This window comes from Bactrocera oleae, chromosome 3, assembly GCF_042242935.1.
Source record: "Bactrocera oleae isolate idBacOlea1 chromosome 3, idBacOlea1, whole genome shotgun sequence".
NCBI lineage: Eukaryota > Metazoa > Arthropoda > Insecta > Diptera > Tephritidae > Bactrocera > Bactrocera oleae.
Window position 1 is genome coordinate 83,276,091 of NC_091537.1, and position 20,106 is coordinate 83,296,196.

At 30.8% G+C, this 20,106-nt stretch overlaps 1 protein-coding gene and 1 long non-coding RNA gene across 3 annotated transcripts in view; one reads left to right on the top strand and one right to left on the bottom strand.

The window, feature by feature from the left end:
• Positions 1-18,566, top strand: part of sens-2 (senseless-2) — a 53,460-nt gene extending 34,894 nt beyond the window's left edge. Inside the window, exon 5 of the mRNA XM_014247102.3 lies at positions 17,795-18,566. Within this exon, the coding sequence (XP_014102577.3) occupies positions 17,795-18,240 (446 nt within the window). The 3' untranslated portion in view covers positions 18,241-18,566. The remainder of the gene's footprint in view (positions 1-17,794) is intronic.
• The window catches only part of LOC118682297 (uncharacterized), a 69,473-nt gene continuing 59,771 nt past the window's right edge, over positions 10,405-20,106 (bottom strand). The window contains exons 3-4 of one of the 2 annotated variants that reach the window (XR_011395510.1): positions 12,440-12,785; positions 10,419-10,473 (exon numbers count right to left, since the gene is read on the bottom strand). This is a non-coding gene — a long non-coding RNA (uncharacterized lncRNA). Of the gene's footprint in view, positions 10,474-12,439; positions 12,786-20,106 lie in introns of both variants that reach the window. The other variant, XR_011395509.1, reaches the window with a different exon arrangement.

A 20,106-nucleotide genomic window follows, 5' to 3' on the forward strand; every position in this document is an offset into this window, starting at 1 on the left:
AACTATGTAATGTAACTAATTTGGTGTGAAACTTCATTAATAATTTTGGTGTTAAGGGTTTGAAACTCGGCTAATGCGACATCTGAAATTCTGAAAGCGAGTTATGGTATATACACAGAGTTGGCTTCTTTAATGCATTTATTGATGTAAAAATACTTTATCTACAAATCTGTGAAATATTTGTTGGTAAGAGGGGTCTTAAACTTGTCGGAGGGTTTAATACTAATACAATATACATATAGCATGAAAAAGTCAGAAGATTTTATCATCTCATCAAATTTTACTACGGACTGACGAAAAAAAAAACTAACAAGTTCAAGTTCAATAATCCAGTTTTCCATATACTTGTTATAAGCCCTGGCTGTGATGGCCTTCAGTGCTTTCAGCGAATTTCGATAGTTTCGGTTTCAGCTCGTTTTTATAGCGTTATTTGTTAGTTTATTGGACAGCTTCGACGTCGTATTCATAAACCAACACTTCGTCACTAGTAATGTTGTGTTTGATGACTTGCATTCAGCCTCAGTCCTCAGCTACATTCTCAAGCATCACTTTTGCCACCTCTACTCGACCTCATCTTTGCAAAAGTTTCAGCTATGTTGGTACGAGTCTTTAACAGGCTTCTTACGCAAAACACTTACCAATATGTGTTGAGTCGATCCAAAACGACGATTTCCAATCACTGTCACTTTAACTTTTTTCATGTTATCGTCGAGCAATAGAGGTAGATGGGCGACTCGCATGGAGGATCATAAGACGGAAGCTTAAAGTGTTATGACGCTTCACCGATAAATAAATTTTCTCTGTTCCATTTACGTATACTCGATTGTTATGGAAACCGTGGATAGGTACTTTATACTACTACTACAACTGTTCCAGATACTTTTAGGACTATGCGAAGAGTACCTCTTTTCCGTGCTATGGCTTTTAACAGGATGGTGAGCGTACTTTAGCTAGACTTGAGAGACAAGCTAGATCGTTTTGAAAGCCACAATCTAAATACGGGTTTCGAGTTTTCTTTCTGGGCTATTGCACCGAGAAATTATATATATTATATTATATTACAGTGGAGCGAAAAAAAAATATTTTTTGCTTAGCCTGAGGGTTAAATTTGTAGATTATAAAAAAAGAAAATTATTGGGACTCAAAACTTATTTTAACGGAAAGCATGTTGTCGTTTAAGACTTTTTTCAAGACTCCAATAATGACCACAAAATTTTTTTTTAAGTTGATAACTTTTAGTTGGCCAGAAAGAGCGCTCTCCACAGCTTCTAGAGCACTTATCAAAATTTTTTTACGAAATAAAAATTTTAACTCGAAATTTACTTCAAAAATGAGCCGCTTCTAGATGTCGAAATTTTTTTTTTCCAAAAATTTTCTTTTTTTATAATCTACAAATTTTATTTTTAAAAATTATTTATTAAAAATTTAATTTTTTTACGCTCCATTCTAATATATACAAATATGAAATAATATATAGTATTCTCTTAGAGAAGTTATTTATGTGCTGATTCGTATGATCCATAATTAGCGTTGGTTGGGAGAGTATGCGGTTGAGCGTATATGAGCAAGACGGAATAATTTGCATAATCTATTTTATTTTTTGTGAACATCTACGCTAAGCTACAGACATGCTGATTAATACTATGAGGTCGGAGCACTTTCTTCAGTACAAGCAAATATTTACTAATTACCAAGAAACTCAATCGTTTAAATATGAGTTTCTTGGGAACTTGTTTTGGATGGACCTTCTCTTAAAACGTAGATGAGGATGATGTTCGCACGACGGTCGGGTTTTCGTAACCTGAACGAACCCGATATTTTGTTTGGTCAAAGACTGTCAACTAGGCAGCTATGCTCCAAATTACTTGAGGGATGTTTTCTGTCGTTACAACAACAACAGCATAATGAGACAGAATCGATTTATTTTTACAGTGCGTAAACTCGTTTTTACGAAATTATTGTTCAAAATTCTGTAACTTACTGAAACGTATGTTGTTTAGTCAAAGTTTTTCCTTTCTCGTACCATATCTAGTTGTAAATAATATTTTTCGAAGCTTTTTGTAAAGCTGTAAGAATTTTTCAGGGTTTTCCGTCTAATCTGGCTAGATACTCTGACCTCCTTAACATTCCGTAGACACCCAATCGACTGTTCGTAATACGGAAGAAGCTGCAGATTAAAAGCCGTCGGTATAAATTCATTTTTAAATCGTTTACACAGATATCTGGCAGTTCCAACAACTTTTTCGATAGCTTGAGTCTGGCTGTGTGTCAGTATATACGCGAACTAGTGCTTCAGGTTTTAAGATATACGAGTACATAGTTCTGAAATTTGGTTTTTGGTTCTCTTTTTGTCATAGAGCTGCTAATCTGTCCGGCGATATCGAATCACTATAGGATATAGCTGCAATACAAGCTGTTCGATTAAAATCAAGTTGTGTAAGAAACTTGCTGCTTTGACAAGATATCTTCACGAAGTGTGTTATAGATTATTGTCCACGACAATGATACACATAATGTTCAGAACGAACCACGTTAGCATATAGCTGTCATACAAACTATCCGATGAAATTAAAGTCCTTGTATGGAAAATTTTTGTAGTTGACAAGTTATATTCGCAAAATTTAGCACAGATCTTTGTCCAAGGCTACACTATAATCTCCGAATATAATATATTGTTTTGATCGGACGATTTTAACATATAGCTGCCATGCAAAACGAGCGATAAAAATCAGAATAAAAAGCTTTTTATAAATTTGAATGCTATTGGAAATGCACCTGTGAAGGGTATTATCGCTTTGGTGTAGTCGAGTTTAACGTTTTTCTTGTTTTGTTTGTGTTTTGTAGGTTAGATGCTCATGTTCACACATATATTCCAGCAATAATGCCATAGAACATGTTCTTACGCGTTGATATAATCAATCAATAAATTTGAAAATTGGGGTAAAATTGGCAAAATTGTAAAACTTTCCATAATTTTATAGTTACATATATACATATATATTGACTACATACATATGTACATAAATACATGTACATATATAAGTAAGTGTATATTGTTTGTATTTCCACTATATATACTGGTACATACTCATAGAAGCAGACATAGGCGACTTCTTTCTAAAATAAGTCTAAACAAGCGGCAACGCTATTGTGAAATGAACGCCATTGCCATTCTAATCGCAAAAATTCGTAGTAAATAACTGCACATATACATAAATATATTTGTATATACATACATCTAAACGTCGATATATATGCATGTCTATATTTTTTGGTGCCTTTCAACATAGTATTGGTAAACAACCGACGACAACGACAACGACAACTATCAATGGCAGCGATAAAAATCAGAGTCGCACTGGAAAATTGTGTCGTGGAATAAAGTGCAAAAGCACACACATACTAGTGCACGGCAATTGGTATGAAAAAACTTATACAAACTTAGATACATACATATATACTTAAGCGCGCTTGAGCTACCAAAGCATTAAGTTCAAGCAGTGCGAGGGGCGACTACCGACAATAGTATGGAGGGTACTGCCTAGTATGCGAGTCGCCCTGTGTGTGTGTGCTATCACAAAAATATTTATGTAAATATATATAGGTGTATGTGTGTGTATGCCTATCAGCCGACACGCTGAGCGCGCAATCACAGCCAACCAATGAAAAATTTAGTCAGGGGATTTTGATTTTCTATTTTATTCTTGGAAATTTACGCTCCTGCTGCACACACACACATACACACATGCATAAATACTTATACATGCATGCTGTTGGGCTCATGCTGTTCAGCATATGTTTTCAATGCAGTCGCGCTCAGTCACTCTCAAACGCGTGTGCGCGCTACAAAGCAGCAGAGTACATCACCGTTAGTCAGAGAGAGAGAGAACACACCCCATTTAGAATAGTATGCGCTCGCAGCAATCACGGCGCGCTCCACTACGCAAGCACTCACAACTACACATACACACATAGACACAGCGGTGTTGAGTTAGCGTTGGAGGTGGTGCTGGCACATATTATTGCCAGTATCAAACAACAACAACAGCGAGACGACCTCTGGCAGCCATTTCCTGCATTGAAGTGGCAACAAAAACAATAAGAAATTGTTGTAGTTGTATGAAGTTTTGGTGCCTGCGCGTTGGCGCTGCCATTTTGGGTGCTACAACAACCAAATAAAAGAAGACTATTTCTTCTTGGGTTTTGAGTGGATTCGGTGAACGGTTTGAGCGGGTGCAGTTTGCGGCTTGAGGGGATGCAATGAGCGCTGAGGCAATGCGCTTGCTATGCTTAGTACTGGAAATGTTTTAGCTTGCCTCGAAGTTTGCGCAAACCCGTCAAGTTTGACACTGGTGGGAAGCAGTTGCTTATTGAACCTACAACTACAACAACACAATCATGCCGGAAGAGCAGCAAGTAATGAAGCATTGCAGAAACAAAAACAACAACTACTACTGCATATATGTACATAGTATATGTATGTAGTATGAGTGCAAAAACAACAAAAAAAAATATATATATATGAAGACTTCCGTAAATCAGTTTAACAAATGGCAGAGATAATAACTTTAACGCTGCAGCATGCGGAGCTTGAGCTGACAGCGGCGCGCTGTTGTTGTGCCGCAAAGCGGAACGAACGTGCCAGTAAGCTATACATATATGTGCAGATATGAGCGTGCCACTGGAAGTGGCAAGTGGCGCTGCTAGCTCTGTCGGTCGCTGCTACCAAGCTCCATTTGGCCGCCAGACATTTTTATCGTTTTTGTCTTCGATTGCTTTCAATTCTTTTTACTTTTGCTCAACGTCCGTTTGTCCCGCATTTTTCATGCTTAAACTGCCGTCGGTTACTTTGCAGCGTTGGTTGTGTTTGACTCCTGGATTTGTTGCCAGCAGCGCATTTACATTCAGATTTAAGTCAGCGCCTGTAATTCTTATGATTTTTTTTTTGTGTTTTTGTTGTGATGTTTTTTTTGGTTTTTATTTTTTTCAGCAAAGCGTTTGCAATATTTTTATGCTTTCTTGGCGCTACACTCTATTCCGCGAGCGAGCTAGTGGCTTGTGGCCATTTTGTTTGATAACAAACACACATATGTATTTACAGAGTATTTATATAAATATATATACATATATACAATATATTAAAATATATGCATATATACAAATATTCAATTACGTGCGGCATCTATGTTGATTACAAATACTTATAGGGAATTTTCTGATTTCCGTTTACGTACCCACACAGATTTATTTATGACAACCGTCTGACTGACTAAATGTGAAAATCAATATCCGCTGGCGTTTGTTTTGTGTAGTTGAAGCAGGTGTAAAATAGGTACAAGCATATATGTATACATAACAGAAATTTTGAATCGTTTTAGCAAAGACTTGCGTTTGCTTGAATGTTAATAAGACATTAATTTTTTTGGGTTAGGTTTTGGTTATTTTGTAATAGTTGCTTTCTGAAGCGTGCAGTGCGTAATCTGGTTGGGTAAACACTGTTAGTATATAACCAGATTATTTTTTAACTTTATAAACCGCGGAAGCAAGGAACTTCTTTCTTCTGAGATGACTCAACATATTGATATCCAGTCTTGCCACTCTTCCTGAAAATACTCATAAATTATGTCAAAGATTCGTTAAGTCTGGATTATAGTAGAAGCTAAACTTGTTTAAAGATCTTCACAACATTTCTTAAACAAAAGCAAAAAAAAGGGTTCACTTTGGCTCCAGCGAAGCTATAATATTCTTCACGGGTGCATTGCTTATAACGTAAAAAGTATATAAAAAGATTTTGATCTTGATTCAAATCGATCAGTTTGTACGGCAGCTATATGTTATAGTGAACCGATCTGAAATAGTATATGTGCGGAAATTAGAGCGTTGTCTTAAGAAATAATCTGTGCAACACGTTAAGATAATAACGTTTTAAATACAAGCATCGGATTTCGATTGGTCAGTTTGTACGGCAGCTGTATGCTATATTGGTCCGAATTGAATATAATCTATGCCAAATTTGTTGAATATATCTCGACAAATAAAAAGGTTTTCTATACAAGAAGTTGATTTTGATCGTTCAATTTGTATAACAGTTATAACGTAAAGTGGTGCGATATCGACCGTTCCGACAAATGAGGAGTTTTTTGAGGAGAAAAGATCGTGTGCAAAATTTTAGATGGATATCTCCAAAACTGAGGGACTAGTAGCATATAGAGACTGACATACAGCTAGACAAACAAGAAAACCGTTATTCAAGTATTGAATAATATTTTGGCAAATTCAATTGAAAATTCGTATTTAGAAAAACCGGTTCGATCTCAATTTAAAGTTTAGAAGTTTAGAGTTGCAATCTTAAATTTTAGTCGCTTTTCGATTAGAAGAAGCCTTTTGATATAGTCAACAATTTAAGGTTATGTGTAAAATATGTTAGAGATGTTCCGAGTCCTTGATTTGCAGTGTCTAGGTTCTATCAGCTAATAAACGTAGTTCGTGAACAGAAATGTTTAGTCAAACGACTCAAGTCAACATGCCGTTAAGTAGGAGCTTTCATATTATTGACGCAGCTGAAGTAAAACTAATTTTCACTACTTACCACATAGACTACTAAATCTGATAGTAAAACTTATGTTGGCCTCCAGTTCTGTCTACTTTTTGTCGTCGAAAAGTTGACTTGAATAGGGACAACAATTTTTTAATAATTCGACTGCGTGTTTACACTTTCCGAACATAGTTATTCGAAACAATTACAGCCAATGTAATATTATACATTAATATTTTAGAAAAGAGGCTTTCGTTAAGGAAAAGCTCTTTTTATTTCCCCCTTTGTGCTTTGAAATTTTTTATTAATATCTGATCAAATTTGAACCGGACTAACCAACAAAATCGGCATTTTCACGTATTTTAATACAAATCTTTATTGTCGTTTTCAAATAGGCTCCTCAGCCAATACAAACATGCCAAAGCTGAGTCCAGTTTTCCACACACTTGTTATAAGTCTCGGCTGTAGTTAGCCTATAAAGCCTCCAGCGATAGTTTTTTCGGTTTTGGCGCATTTTTGGAGCGCCATTCGCTGTCCAACAAAGTTTCGTTGCAGGTCCTTAGCTATGTTCTCAAGCATCTCTTTTGCGCTTCTTCTCGACGTCGCTTTTGCAAAAGATTTAGGTTTTTTGGTATGAATCAGGTTTCATACCCAAAAAATTAACCGAAAATGTGTTGAGTCGTTTCATAAGCGATGTTGAGATCCTCTGCTATCTCTATCATGCCAACATGACGATTTTAAAATACTGTTTTTTCAACCTTTTCGATAAAGCACAAAACACAAAACATTTCTGCAACATTTTTAACGAATCTGTATTCCATTAATAACACAAAAATTTCAAGTAAACTAAGACTATAACTCGAAAGTTTTGTCGAGAGTTTTGTTCGGAAACTTTAAGAAGCTAATTTTTTTGCAGTGAAAATCAAAGTTTTCAACCCATACGGGAGCCAAATCAACTAAGTGAATAAAGAAAAATGGTAAAAAAGCTACAACGCGCCATTTCTTTAAGGCATTCAAGCTGCTATAGCTTAAAGGGTTCAAAAATAACATCGAAGCTTACTCATACACAAAATCTAATTCGCTTTAAATTCTTTATATTTAAAGGCATTAAAAAATCTATATTCTATAGACACTTCTACATTTATATAACATATCTGTGGCTACCATATAAATGTAAAATTGTATGTTTTATATATATATATATATATAGATGCATATGTATATAAATTTGAGGCATACCTGCAATGGTGCTGACATTGAATGCGAAGAAGAGTGGAATCTCATAATGGTATTGCAGAGATGTGATTGCGAAACATTCGACCGTTGGGATGTGCTCTGATTCGACATTAGCAACGGATTCATTGTACGCCATGGCGCAGCCAACGCGGCTAACGATTGTAAAAAGAACAAGAAGGGGTCAAAGGCGAGCAATGCAAATGTTAATGCACCATATACATGTATATAGCTGCCTAAATAAATTTGTATATATGGACGTGCTAAAGCTATATAGTACACCAAAGAAATGGCTGAAGAAAATAACGAAAAATTTAGCACAAGAGCACGCGCAAGGCAGCGACAGACACGTAGAGACCACAATAAAAGCAACAGTGCAATTGTAAGTTAATATATACATATGTATATGTGCGTGTATTTGTGTTTACGCTCAATCACGTGCATATGTCCCATAGCTTCCAGCTAGTCGGAGCCGCTAGGGCCGGTTAAAGCGGCACACAGCTGCGCATGCAGGTCCTTAAGCATACATATGCATATATGTATAGTTATATATATTGTAGATATGTATTTATATATCTAAACGGGTTTATTGTGGTCCATACGCTGCGCACGTACGTACTCTATCGGAACAAATAACGTCACGTAGACGCAGAGATTATACAGCAGCTTTTATTATTTATCACGGACATGGTGAGAGGGGGGGTGGAAAACTAACGAAAACCTGCATACAAAAGAAATTGCATACATATAAGCATATATCCACACTTATACATAAATACACACACATATATATGTCCGTCTGTTGAACTCCACTATGCGATAACCAGCCAACTTCAAGCATATCCTTGGAAACTCATAAAAACCAAAGTAAGCAAAGCAGCGTACTCCGAGTATCAGATTGCTTTTACCATGTACAAGTGTATGTGCGCATGTGTGTGTGAGTACAACTATGCTCGTGTGCGCTGCTCATATATTGTTGGGTGGCGCCATTCACCAGCTTGTCGAGCAGTAGAGCGGTTGAGCGCTGCAGCACTGTAGTAAATAGTGTAGTAAATGAAATCAGAAATTCTGAAAAGCAGCAGAGGAAGCATGAAAATTGCTTGCTGCCGAGCATGACAAGGAGAGCTCTTCAAGGATTTTTCTTTATGGCAACACATTGCGGAAATTCTTTTAAATCTTTACCTTGCGTAGGCAACGAGCTATAGCTGTATATATTTACGTATTCATACCTATATAATTCTAACTTAAATTTATATAAAAGTACATACATACATTTATATAAAATAGTATATGAGACTTTGATGACACTCGTATAACAGGCTCTGATTGTATGCCTTTATAGCGGGCATGAAAAAGTAGACATATACAAATGTACATATATACATGTATGTATTGTACATACATATATTTTTAAATAATATATATTTATTATGAAATCATATATATTGACCCATTTAAAATTGTTTTTATCACATAAGCAAAATATATTTGGGAACATATGTATATTCTTATATGTAAATATATCATAGAAGTATGTATAAGTAAAAGAGAGATTACAGCAATGTGCATTGAAATAAGCACATTGCCTCAAATTACACTTAATTTAATTATAAAAAAAATTTTTTTTTTTTGTATTGACTTATATTCAGTTGGAAATTTATTACAAATATTTATTTTTTTATTACCTAAAAGTTGAAATTACTAATAGAATTTGTAGACCAGGTAAGATAAATTTTTAAAGCAAAATTTTCCACCAAATTTTGTGTAAATTTACCTCCTTATGTCCCAAATACGATGTATTTTTTTTAGTTAAAATATTAAGAAAGGAATCTTATTTCGGGTAAAAATGAAAAAACACAAACGCTAATTTCAATCATCAACTATAAAAAGTGATCTAAACGATTGTTTTTTGGGGATATGTAGATATAGTAATATTGGATAAAAAATTGTTCCAATTAAAATTTTAGAAAACAGCTTTTTTGCAATCTGAAAAATTTTTAGTGTTGCTTGCAGTAAGGTAAATTTAAAAGAAAAAATTTTATTAAAAGCTAACAATACTATTACAAAAAAAAAATGCGATTTATTGTAAATAAATTGTTGTTGTTTAATTAAATTTTATGAGATTCAAATTAATAACTTTGACAATAAGAAAAAAAATATCAAAATATTTTGTGGTTGCAATTCAGAAAATATTTTTTATTGTTATTTGTAGTAAAAATAATTTAATAGAAAAAAATAGCTTGTCAGAAAAAATTTGAAATATTTTTTAAAACAAAAATTAATGTTTTTTAATGAAATTTATAAAACTAAAATCAATAATATTCGAATCAAGAAAGAAAATATCGAAATATTTTTTTTTGTAACTAAGAATTTATATGGTTTAATAATTTCATGGTAAAAATTAAATTGAGGAAAATTTTTTTTTTTGCAATTGTGTTTCTTTTGTTAATATATTACAAATAGGTGTTTTTTAATTAAATTTTATAAGATTAAAAAATTAAAAAAGCAAATATCAAAATAAATTATTAATATATTTCAGGAAATAAGCGCATTAAAGTATTTTAAGAAAAAGTTTATATCAACTAATTATTTTTGCTTTGTATATTTGAATATAATAAATTTCACTTTATGTACTTACCAAAATAATAGAATTTTTGTCACTTGGATATTAGGTTTTCGAGCATCTTAAACTATTTATCATAAGCCTGAAACAGAAAAATATAAGATTTAAGAGACGATACCGAAAATTTTGTATAAAAAAATATTGTATAATTTTATGGTCGTACATAAGTAATATTTGAATAAAGAATATAAGAAAATAAAAAAAATTATAAAAAATATATTTTAAATTATGATAAAATTAGTAGAAATGAGTACAAGTATGAAAAAAAGGCAATAACAATTAATTTGCGTGCCCACAAAGTTGAAAATAACTAAAATAATCGAGAAAGGCAGCTAAATGCCATTAAGAAAATATATATTACCAAAAGTTTATCAACAAAAATTTAAAACAAAATAAATACCACCATCTTAGACTACTAAAAAAATGCAAATTACTGCTTCTGATCATATGATTTTTGAAACTCGAAATAACAACAATAATAATGTCAACGTATTGAAAAATTTTTTTTTCTCAATTTTTTTTCAGTCTCTCATATTTAATATAACGAAGCTCATAATAAATAATAATTATAAGGAATAAAAAATATTAATAATAATTAAAAGCAGAAATTAAAATTATAAATTTCCTGGCATTGTTTTTCCGAGTACCGATTAATACAAAATTATATACAATACTTTAAATAGTATATACAATACTTTAAATAGTATATACAATACTTTATACAATAATATGAAAACTTGCAAAAACAAAACAACAAAAAATTTAAATTATTATAAATATTTTTTTACATTTTTTTAAGAAGGTATTCTGGTCTAGAGACACGAAGTTTAGGTAATTTTTAGAGTGTCGTAAAAAAGGCGATCAATATTTGTACTATCGATTTTTTTTATCAGTTATTTATTACATTAATGTTACAAGAGTACAAAAAAAAAAATTTTTAAAATTGGCAGCTGATAAAGGGGGGGTCTCAAAAAATTGGCACATGAGCATCATAGGTATGCATGGGTATCAACCCCCCTAGTCATCAGAATTGAAAATAAAAAGATTATCAATAACTAGTAATAATAAATAAAACAAAAATTCTGACAAAATGGTGGCTGTTTGAAAATTTTTTTTATTTTTTCGTATTTTTTAAGAGTAGTAAAAATTTAAATTTGAGAATGAGCCTAGTTCATACTCGAGTGAGATCTATAAGGAAGATTCTATGATATGATTTCAAGTAAATCGGTCCAGTAGAACTCGAGAAACGTGGGTATCGTATTGAAAAAGTCTGGTCTGAAAAAAAAACGCATTTAAAGTTTCGCGCAAAGCCTTTTGTTCAATTAGACCCAACCGATTTTAGAGACCGGGTCAGTAAAATGTCTATATCTCTGAAAATAATTTAAATTTTCAAAAATCTCCTCGTGGACATATTCTTAAATAGTTAAACACTAGAATACCCCCTTACTAGTATTGCGCTAATACTATAAATTATTTTGTAAAAACGTTTCCCAAGTCGGCAAAAAATTGTTTCTGAATGCGAAATTAACTTATTTTCTATAAAGTCTCAATAAATATTTGTTTTCTTTAAAATTACTGTACACAGTTCAATTTTTTTCTGTTCCAAATTTTTTACCAAAAATATTTTAACTAATTTTTCATATATAATGTGAATTGTTGGTTAAGTATAAATGTTTATTAAATGTTTATTATAAGAGTGAACAAAGTAATGTGATTTCAAAAATACATCTGCTCAGACAACTTAAACTGACTTGGGGATTTGACGACTTGACTGCTCGACGACTAAAAAACTGTTTATACATATCGATTCCTATGCATACATATGTACATATGTACAAATGTATATGGTACCTACTGCCTACATATATCATAGAAACTGCCATCTCTGTACTTTTCGGCCAGCCGGTGTCACCCTGTGTCATTAGTGCACATGCGACAATTTTCACAAACCACATACAAACACATATACATTCGCATACGCAATATATATCGAATAATAGTAGTACATAGGAGCCACTTGAATTGCTTAACAGCGTTTTTATACATACCAGTATTGCCATATGTACTAAAAGTACATGTATGTGTGTGTATGTATGTATGTACCATATGTCTGTATGCACGTTTATCTATTCGCTGTATCCTTCCACTTGACATCCATTTCATTTTTCTTTTCAATTTCATGCCACTATCCGTTATATCAGAGTTAAGTAAACTTTGGTTTTTACTGGCCAAATACCAGCTGTTGAGAGCTTGGGAGGGTGAGCGAGTAGAGAGCCGGTTATGGTAGAGTGATAAAATCACATTAAATTGATTTAGTCTGTTTTCATTCCCGAAAGACACATTACCGCTTTCAGCAATTCAGTGCACAAGCAATGAAATAAGCACGAAGTTGGTCTAAAAAGGACAAAAAAAATAAAAAATAAACGAAAAATCAAACGAATGAGCCGAGCAGATGAGATGTGCTGATTGAAGTTCTGATTTTTATTTGCAATTTTTGCTTGGAAGGTTTATAGGAAGAGGAATTTATGCGTTTTGGAGAGTACATATGTATGGGAATGAGCGAAAATTGAAAATGGCGGAAAAATTTCAGTAACTATTTTCTTAGAATTTTTGCGCAAAATATTTTATATTATATTTGCAGAGGTCGAGATATATTATTTAGTTTTTTATTCCAGTCTTCGATATTCTTTCTAAACATCAGCAGCTCTTATTTACATTGTAACCTCATCTATGAAGGTTTATTGATTCGCCGAGGGAAGCTATTGTATGCAAACTCATTTTTAACTACGCTTTTTTTCTTGGAGCCTAATTCTTGGGGTCTAAATCAAAGAACTCCAAGAACCAAAACCGTTGAGAATCAGGTTTTTACTTTGCTTGTCAATCTTTGGTTTTGCTTGAGGGTACACTGTTCTCTCAAGGTCTAGTTGTATGTTCCACCTCCCGGAGAAAATCGTCATATCTCGAAAAAATAATAAATTACTCCTCTGGAAATATTTTACTTTTAATGTGGTCTCACTTACTATGTGAATTATTACTTTAGACTGCGGCATAGTACTCAACTCGAAAGTACTTGAATTCGCTATGTATAACAATACTTTTTCTTCCTGCAGCGACTGACTCCAGATCTCGGCTTCATCTACGAAGTATTCAGGGCACCGACGTGAGACATTTTTATTAGTGAATAGAGGCTGCAACGCCATAACACCCATTTTATTGATTTAAAAAAATGTATGTAATGTATATAGAGCTGCTAAAATGAGCGTCGTTTTTTTAAGTATTTACAAGTGTGTCAGAATGGAGAGATTGCCATGAAAATATTGAGTTCAGACAAAACAAGATTTTGCACTCATTTAGTTGAAGAAGTTCATTTAGTATGGTTTTGATTATTATATGCAAGTACTTGACACCGAATTGGAGTTCACTACTAAGCCTAGGTAAATTAATTGAGACTTTTTTGAGGTCTCTAGAATATACATATATCGCCATTATTCACTATTCTGGCTATCGAACTACAATACTTTTTACAAGTAATAATGTATACACGGCTGTTTTGACGACCGAAAAGTTCTTTCTCTTCTTTGAAATTTACCTGCTTCTTACATGAATTCTTTAGACAAAGACATTGTATGTACTCAAAATTTGATTATTACCAGTTCTTCAGCAAAAAGCATACAATTTTGAACACTAAGTCAAAAAACTTGTTCACGAATCCGTTTAATAATGTCAGTCATGATTTACTTTAGCTGTCTTCGCTGCATCAGGACTTTGAGAGTGTTTAAACGAATGATTAAATAATACAAAAAAACGTAAACTTCGACTGCATTTCTTATATCATAAAAGGGTATACTCGTTAAAAGATCTTAATCTCGATTTTGATCCGCCGGTATTTATGGCGGCTATAAGCCATAGTGGTATCATCTGAACATTATGCTCATAGATTATAGACTTGCCCTGGGCAATAATTACTGCCAAATTTTGCGAAGATATCTCATCAAATAAAAATTTTTTCCATACAAGGTCTTGATTTGGATCGGTTTGTTTGTATGGCAGCTATATGTTATAGTGGTCCAAAATTGGCGATTCCAACAAATAACAACTTATTGGGAAGAAAAGAACTTGTGCGAAATTTCAAGTCGATATCACAAAAACTGTGGGATTAGTTGGGGTCTATATAGACAGCTACATCGACACAGCTCGTCCGGCTTACGTTATGGAATCTCCAATGTTACGTTGTGGAAAATTAATATTTCGTGGAAAACTAAATATATTCTGTACAGTAGTTACGATTTAAAATTCTTTTCTTCTATCGAGATCTGACAGTCCTCGGATTTCTTTACATACATGAGCGCCTTTCTTTGCAATTTTCGCAAAACCAACTGCACAATAAAATCAAAAAATAAATTATTATCAAAATTATAGCAGTATATACCTTTAGGTTAAGAGCGAGTATCAGTTAATTGTATATATGTATATATAATACATATGTACATGCATATATGTATGTAACGCCATATAATTGAAAGTAGTTAAGTTTTATTTATTGCAATAAAATCAGAGTCCATTTACGGCTAATAATAGCGGCGATTTCATTAGAAATGATTAAATTGATTGCGTTTATAACCGTACATATACATATGCATACATATGGTATGTGCATGAGAAGGCGGTACAAAAACCATAAATAAGTGATTGAAGGTATATATGTACATTTATATATAGAGGAGTATATATTTTTCAGTGCAGATAATAATTAATATATATGTATATATATATATATATATATATGGTACTTGTATATAGATAAGGTACATATTTCCTTAATAGCCAACGCAGCTTTAAAATACATACAAAAACTTCTAAGTACAAACTTCAACTTTGCTCCTAGAAAATTTTCAGCTTTAACGCTTCACACTTCAATTTGCTTGCCGCAACCCAGCTTGCCCCCACACCACCGCAGCCGCTTCCGCATACGTGTATAAAACCACAAAAACCGCAGATGATCCGCATGTTGAAATTTAAACATCTACAAAAGCTAACAGATATGATAGCGGAGGGGGTGCAATAAGAAGAAAAATCGCAACAACAACAAAAACGAAAATAAAAATAACACCACTACCAACAAAGGGTGGCTACATAGCGGCCTGTTGTTTGGGGGGTTGCTGTAAATTGGAGCAATGGGTGTTTCATAAACACACACACATACAATCCCACTCATAATGTTTTTGGCCGCCATGTCAGTGAGGTTAATGGTGTTAGGTTGTGGGTAGCATAGTAGTGGGTAGAGCCATGGCATAATGCTTGGGTGCTTACTTGAGTCGTTAGATGAATAAATTGAGAAAAGTATGAGCGGTTTATGTTGGCAGACATTTTTATTTGTATTGGTGTGGATGTTGTTGTTGAGAAGAGAAATCCCTAGCAATGATACTGAAAAACTGAGATATCTGAGCTAAAAGTGATGCGTGTATCCGACGGTATGTGTGAAGAATAAAGAGTGTACATATATATATGTTTTAGCAGATATTATTGTATATGCTTTCTAAATAATAAAAGAAAAAGAGAAACTCAAAATCGTAAAACTAAATGAAATGAAAACGCAAAGCTCAAGCAGTGAGGGTTGGGATTCAGTTAAAAAAAATATTGAAATAATGGAAATAAAATCCAAAAAATAATGGAAACCCAAACAGAAGCGAGGAAATATAAATGCATACAAAAAATATAACTGAATAAAAAATATGTTAGTACAAAGAGAGCTTTCGCGCAGATTTCATGTTTTTATCGATTTTTTGCATTCAAAGCGATTTAAAGCCTGAGATTTCGTACGCGTTAGCTGCACAAGAGTCGGTTTATTGGAAAATTTCAGTTATGCTTGTATATACATATGTATTTAGTTTTAGCGCGGTTTTGTGGGATTAAAAAGTAATATGTAGAGGAGAGTAAAAAAAATAATAATTTATGAAAGTTAAATTTTTCAATTTTGCAAGAGATTTCATTTTTTTTAAAATTATTTTTATAAATTTGCCACAATAATGAAAGTTAAAATTCATAAAAATTATTTAAATTAATAAAGTTCATAATTATTAAATAAAAATATTAAAAATTTATTTATGTTGTTTTAAAATTCAGACATGAAGTATTTAATTAAATTCACAATTACTTCATTAAGTACAGCAAATATTTTGAATTTTTAGAATCAAATCAAACCAAAAATTGTGTTAATGAAAAAAATATATTTTTAAAAATTTTTCTGTGCATTTAATAATTACAAAAAAAAAAGCTAGTTATGAAATTAAAATATATAAAACATATGAAATAAATAAACACTTTGAAAGATTTGCAAATAAAATTAATAATAAAATTTTCATTGAAACAAAATTAAAAAAGATTGCAAATTTTTAAAAGAAAAATAAAACAAATTGTAACAATAATTTACTGCAAATAAAAAAAATTGAACTTAAATTAAGTTAAATTAAAATAAATTTTTTAAAGTATGAAATATTTTTAAGAAAAATACCAAAATTTAGAATAAAAATTTTTTGAAAAACAAACTTTCGAATATTTTGCTAATTATATAAGTACGAAAACAAATAAAAAATTTTTTTGCAAATTCTGTTGAAAAATATTCGATTTTAAAGTATTTTTAAAATTAAAAAATACATGCACAAAGAAAGTAAATTTTTTTTTTGAAAAAGTTTAAAAAAATGCATCAGAATTGAATAAAATTTTTGGAAAAAATATTCCAAAAATTCGAAAAAAATTTAAAAATTGAAAATTACTTAAATACTTTTTTTTTGGGTTTATTTGTTTAAATATACTAGGATGTGAATTGAAAATTAATAAAGTAAGCGTGCAATATGTTGAAAAAGTTACTTCAAAATTTTATTTACGTAATTTTTGTTGCTTTTAAATACTTAAAATACGGAAAATATAAACGATAAATTGTATGTATTTGTTAACTGTTATAAACAATAAGTAATACAATTTTTAATAAACTTATAGAATTCAAATATCGTTGAATACTATATTGCATAAAAATTCATTTAATTCAAAAAAAAAATTTAATAAATAATATAAATATTTGGAACCAACATAAAGAGGCAACAATTTTAAACAAAAATATTTAAATTTTTTTTTCAGAAAGTAATTTATTTTAAGTTAGTAATTTTGAAAATAAATTTAGTAATTCTTTTTTTATAACTAGCGAATTTTTTTCTATTTTTCTGCTTCAAAGAAATATACAAAATATTTTGAGATAAAAAACAGTTTTTTACAAAATTTATTCTAAATATTCAAAAAAAAATGTATACAAAATAAATTTTAAAAATCCAAAATGTGTCAATAACTTTAATCACAAGCACAACATTTCAAGTACACTAACCGCTTATCGCTTTCTCTTTTCCTTGCAGGCGAAAAGCCCCACAAATGTACGGTCTGCGGCAAGGCGTTCAGCCAAAGCTCCAACCTCATCACACACTCACGCAAGCACACCGGCTACAAGCCGTTCGCCTGCAAACTCTGCCACAAATCATTCCAACGCAAAGTCGATCTGCGCCGCCACAAAGAAACGCAACACACCGACCTGCGGCCGCTGATCGAACGCAACCTCGGCGGCAAAGTGGAGTTTATGGCGGCAGCAGCAGCGGCGGCAGCACAACAAATGGGCCAACACGATGCACTGACGACCACAATGGGCGGTCATAATCATGGTGGCGGTGGCGGCAGCGGTGTTGGCCTCACCGCTAACAGTATGAGCCCCGCGGCAGCAGCAGCAGCAGCGGCGGCGGCTGCTGCAACATCTATTAACACGCAATTGGCGTCGATGAATTGCCAAAAGGTGTCGTTGTTAGTATAACAGGCACAATAACAGAGACAACAACTACAATTACAACAACAACATGAGAGATTATTTGAGCAACAGCTGCGCATGCAGCAAGAATGCCTGCAAGTTGATTAGGCGTTAACGCGGAGGGGAAATGGGAGAGAGTGCGGGGCGTACTCTTAACAATTTAAGAAAACAATGACAACAACACTCAGCAACAACGATTATGTGCAATAAAATGTAAACTATATGAACCGTTATTAAAATTTTTGTGCAAAAGAAATATTGTCGACGCCGATTGTTGTCGAGCATTTCCATGTACAGTTAATATTTGTATTATATAATGAATTACTTCGAAATTTCCAGTGTTGCCAAAGCAAAGCAATAGTTTTGCGCTTACTTTTTTATATAATTTAGTGTACAAATTATTATTTAGGTGTCTTAAAGAAAGTTGGAACAAATTTAGTTGAAATAATAAAAAATTTAATTAAAAAATGAATTGAATAAAACAATAAAAAATAATTGAATTTAATTATATTAAAATAATAAATAAATAAATTAAATTAAATAAAAAGAAAAATTAGAAAACAAATAAACTAAAACAAAGTGAAAAAAACAATATAAAACAAAATAAAATTAAATTAAATTAAAATAATAATAGCAAAATATATAAAAAGTAAAGAAATATAAAATTAAAAAACATAATTTAAAAAAATAAATAAAAAATTTAAAATGAAATGAAAAAAATCACATAAATTAAATGAAATAATAAAATAAATTAAAAAACAAATAAACAAACAATATAAAATGCAATAAATTTAAACAAAATCAAATAAAATTAAAAAAATAATAAAAAAATTTAAAAAGTAAAACAATATATAATTAAATTTAAAAAATTATATCAAAACATTAAAATGAAATTGAAAAAAATTAAATAAATAAATTAAATTATATGAAATAATATGAGATATTATATAATAAATTAAAAACCAAATAAACTAAAAAAAAAATGAAAAAAGCAATAAAAAATGCAATAAATTTAAACAAAATAAAATCAAATAAAATTAAAATAATTATAAATATATATATATATATATATAAAGTTAGCCAATATAAAATTAAAAATAATAATAATAATAAAATAAATAAATAAAGTAATTAAATTAAATTAAATAATATAAAATAAATCAAAAAACAAATAAAATTAAAAAAAATAATAATAATAAAATAAAAAAATTAAATCAATCAAGTAATTAAATTAAATTAAATCAAACTAAATAATATAAAATAAATTAAAAAACAAATAAAATTAATCTAAATTAAAATAATAATACAAAAATATAAAAAGTAAAGCAATATAAAATTAAATTAAAAAAATAAAATAAAAATTAAATCAAAACATTAAAATGAAATATAAAATAAATAAATAAATTAGTTAATTAAACTAAATGAATTAATATGAGATAATATAAAATAAACTGAAAGAACATAAAAAAAAACAATATAAAATGAAAAAGAGTTAAAATTAAAAATAAAAATTAAATTTAAAATTAAAATTAACACTAAAACTAATATAAAATTTAAAGTAAAGTAAAACCAAAATTTAAATAAAAATAAATTAAAATTAAAAATAAAAATAAAAAAAAAATTTAAATAAATTAAAAATAAAAATAATAATAAAAAATAAAGAAAAATATTAAAAATAATATTAGAAATAAAATTTAAACAAAATATATAAAAATAACATTGTAATGAAATCAAATGAAAGTAAATTAAATTATATAAACTAAAATGAAATCAAAAGGCGAATTCATATATAATGAATTCCGGAGCAAAAAAATTCACTCGTAAAAATGTCATTAAGAAAAACCGAAAACAGAACAAACTCAACCGCTTGAC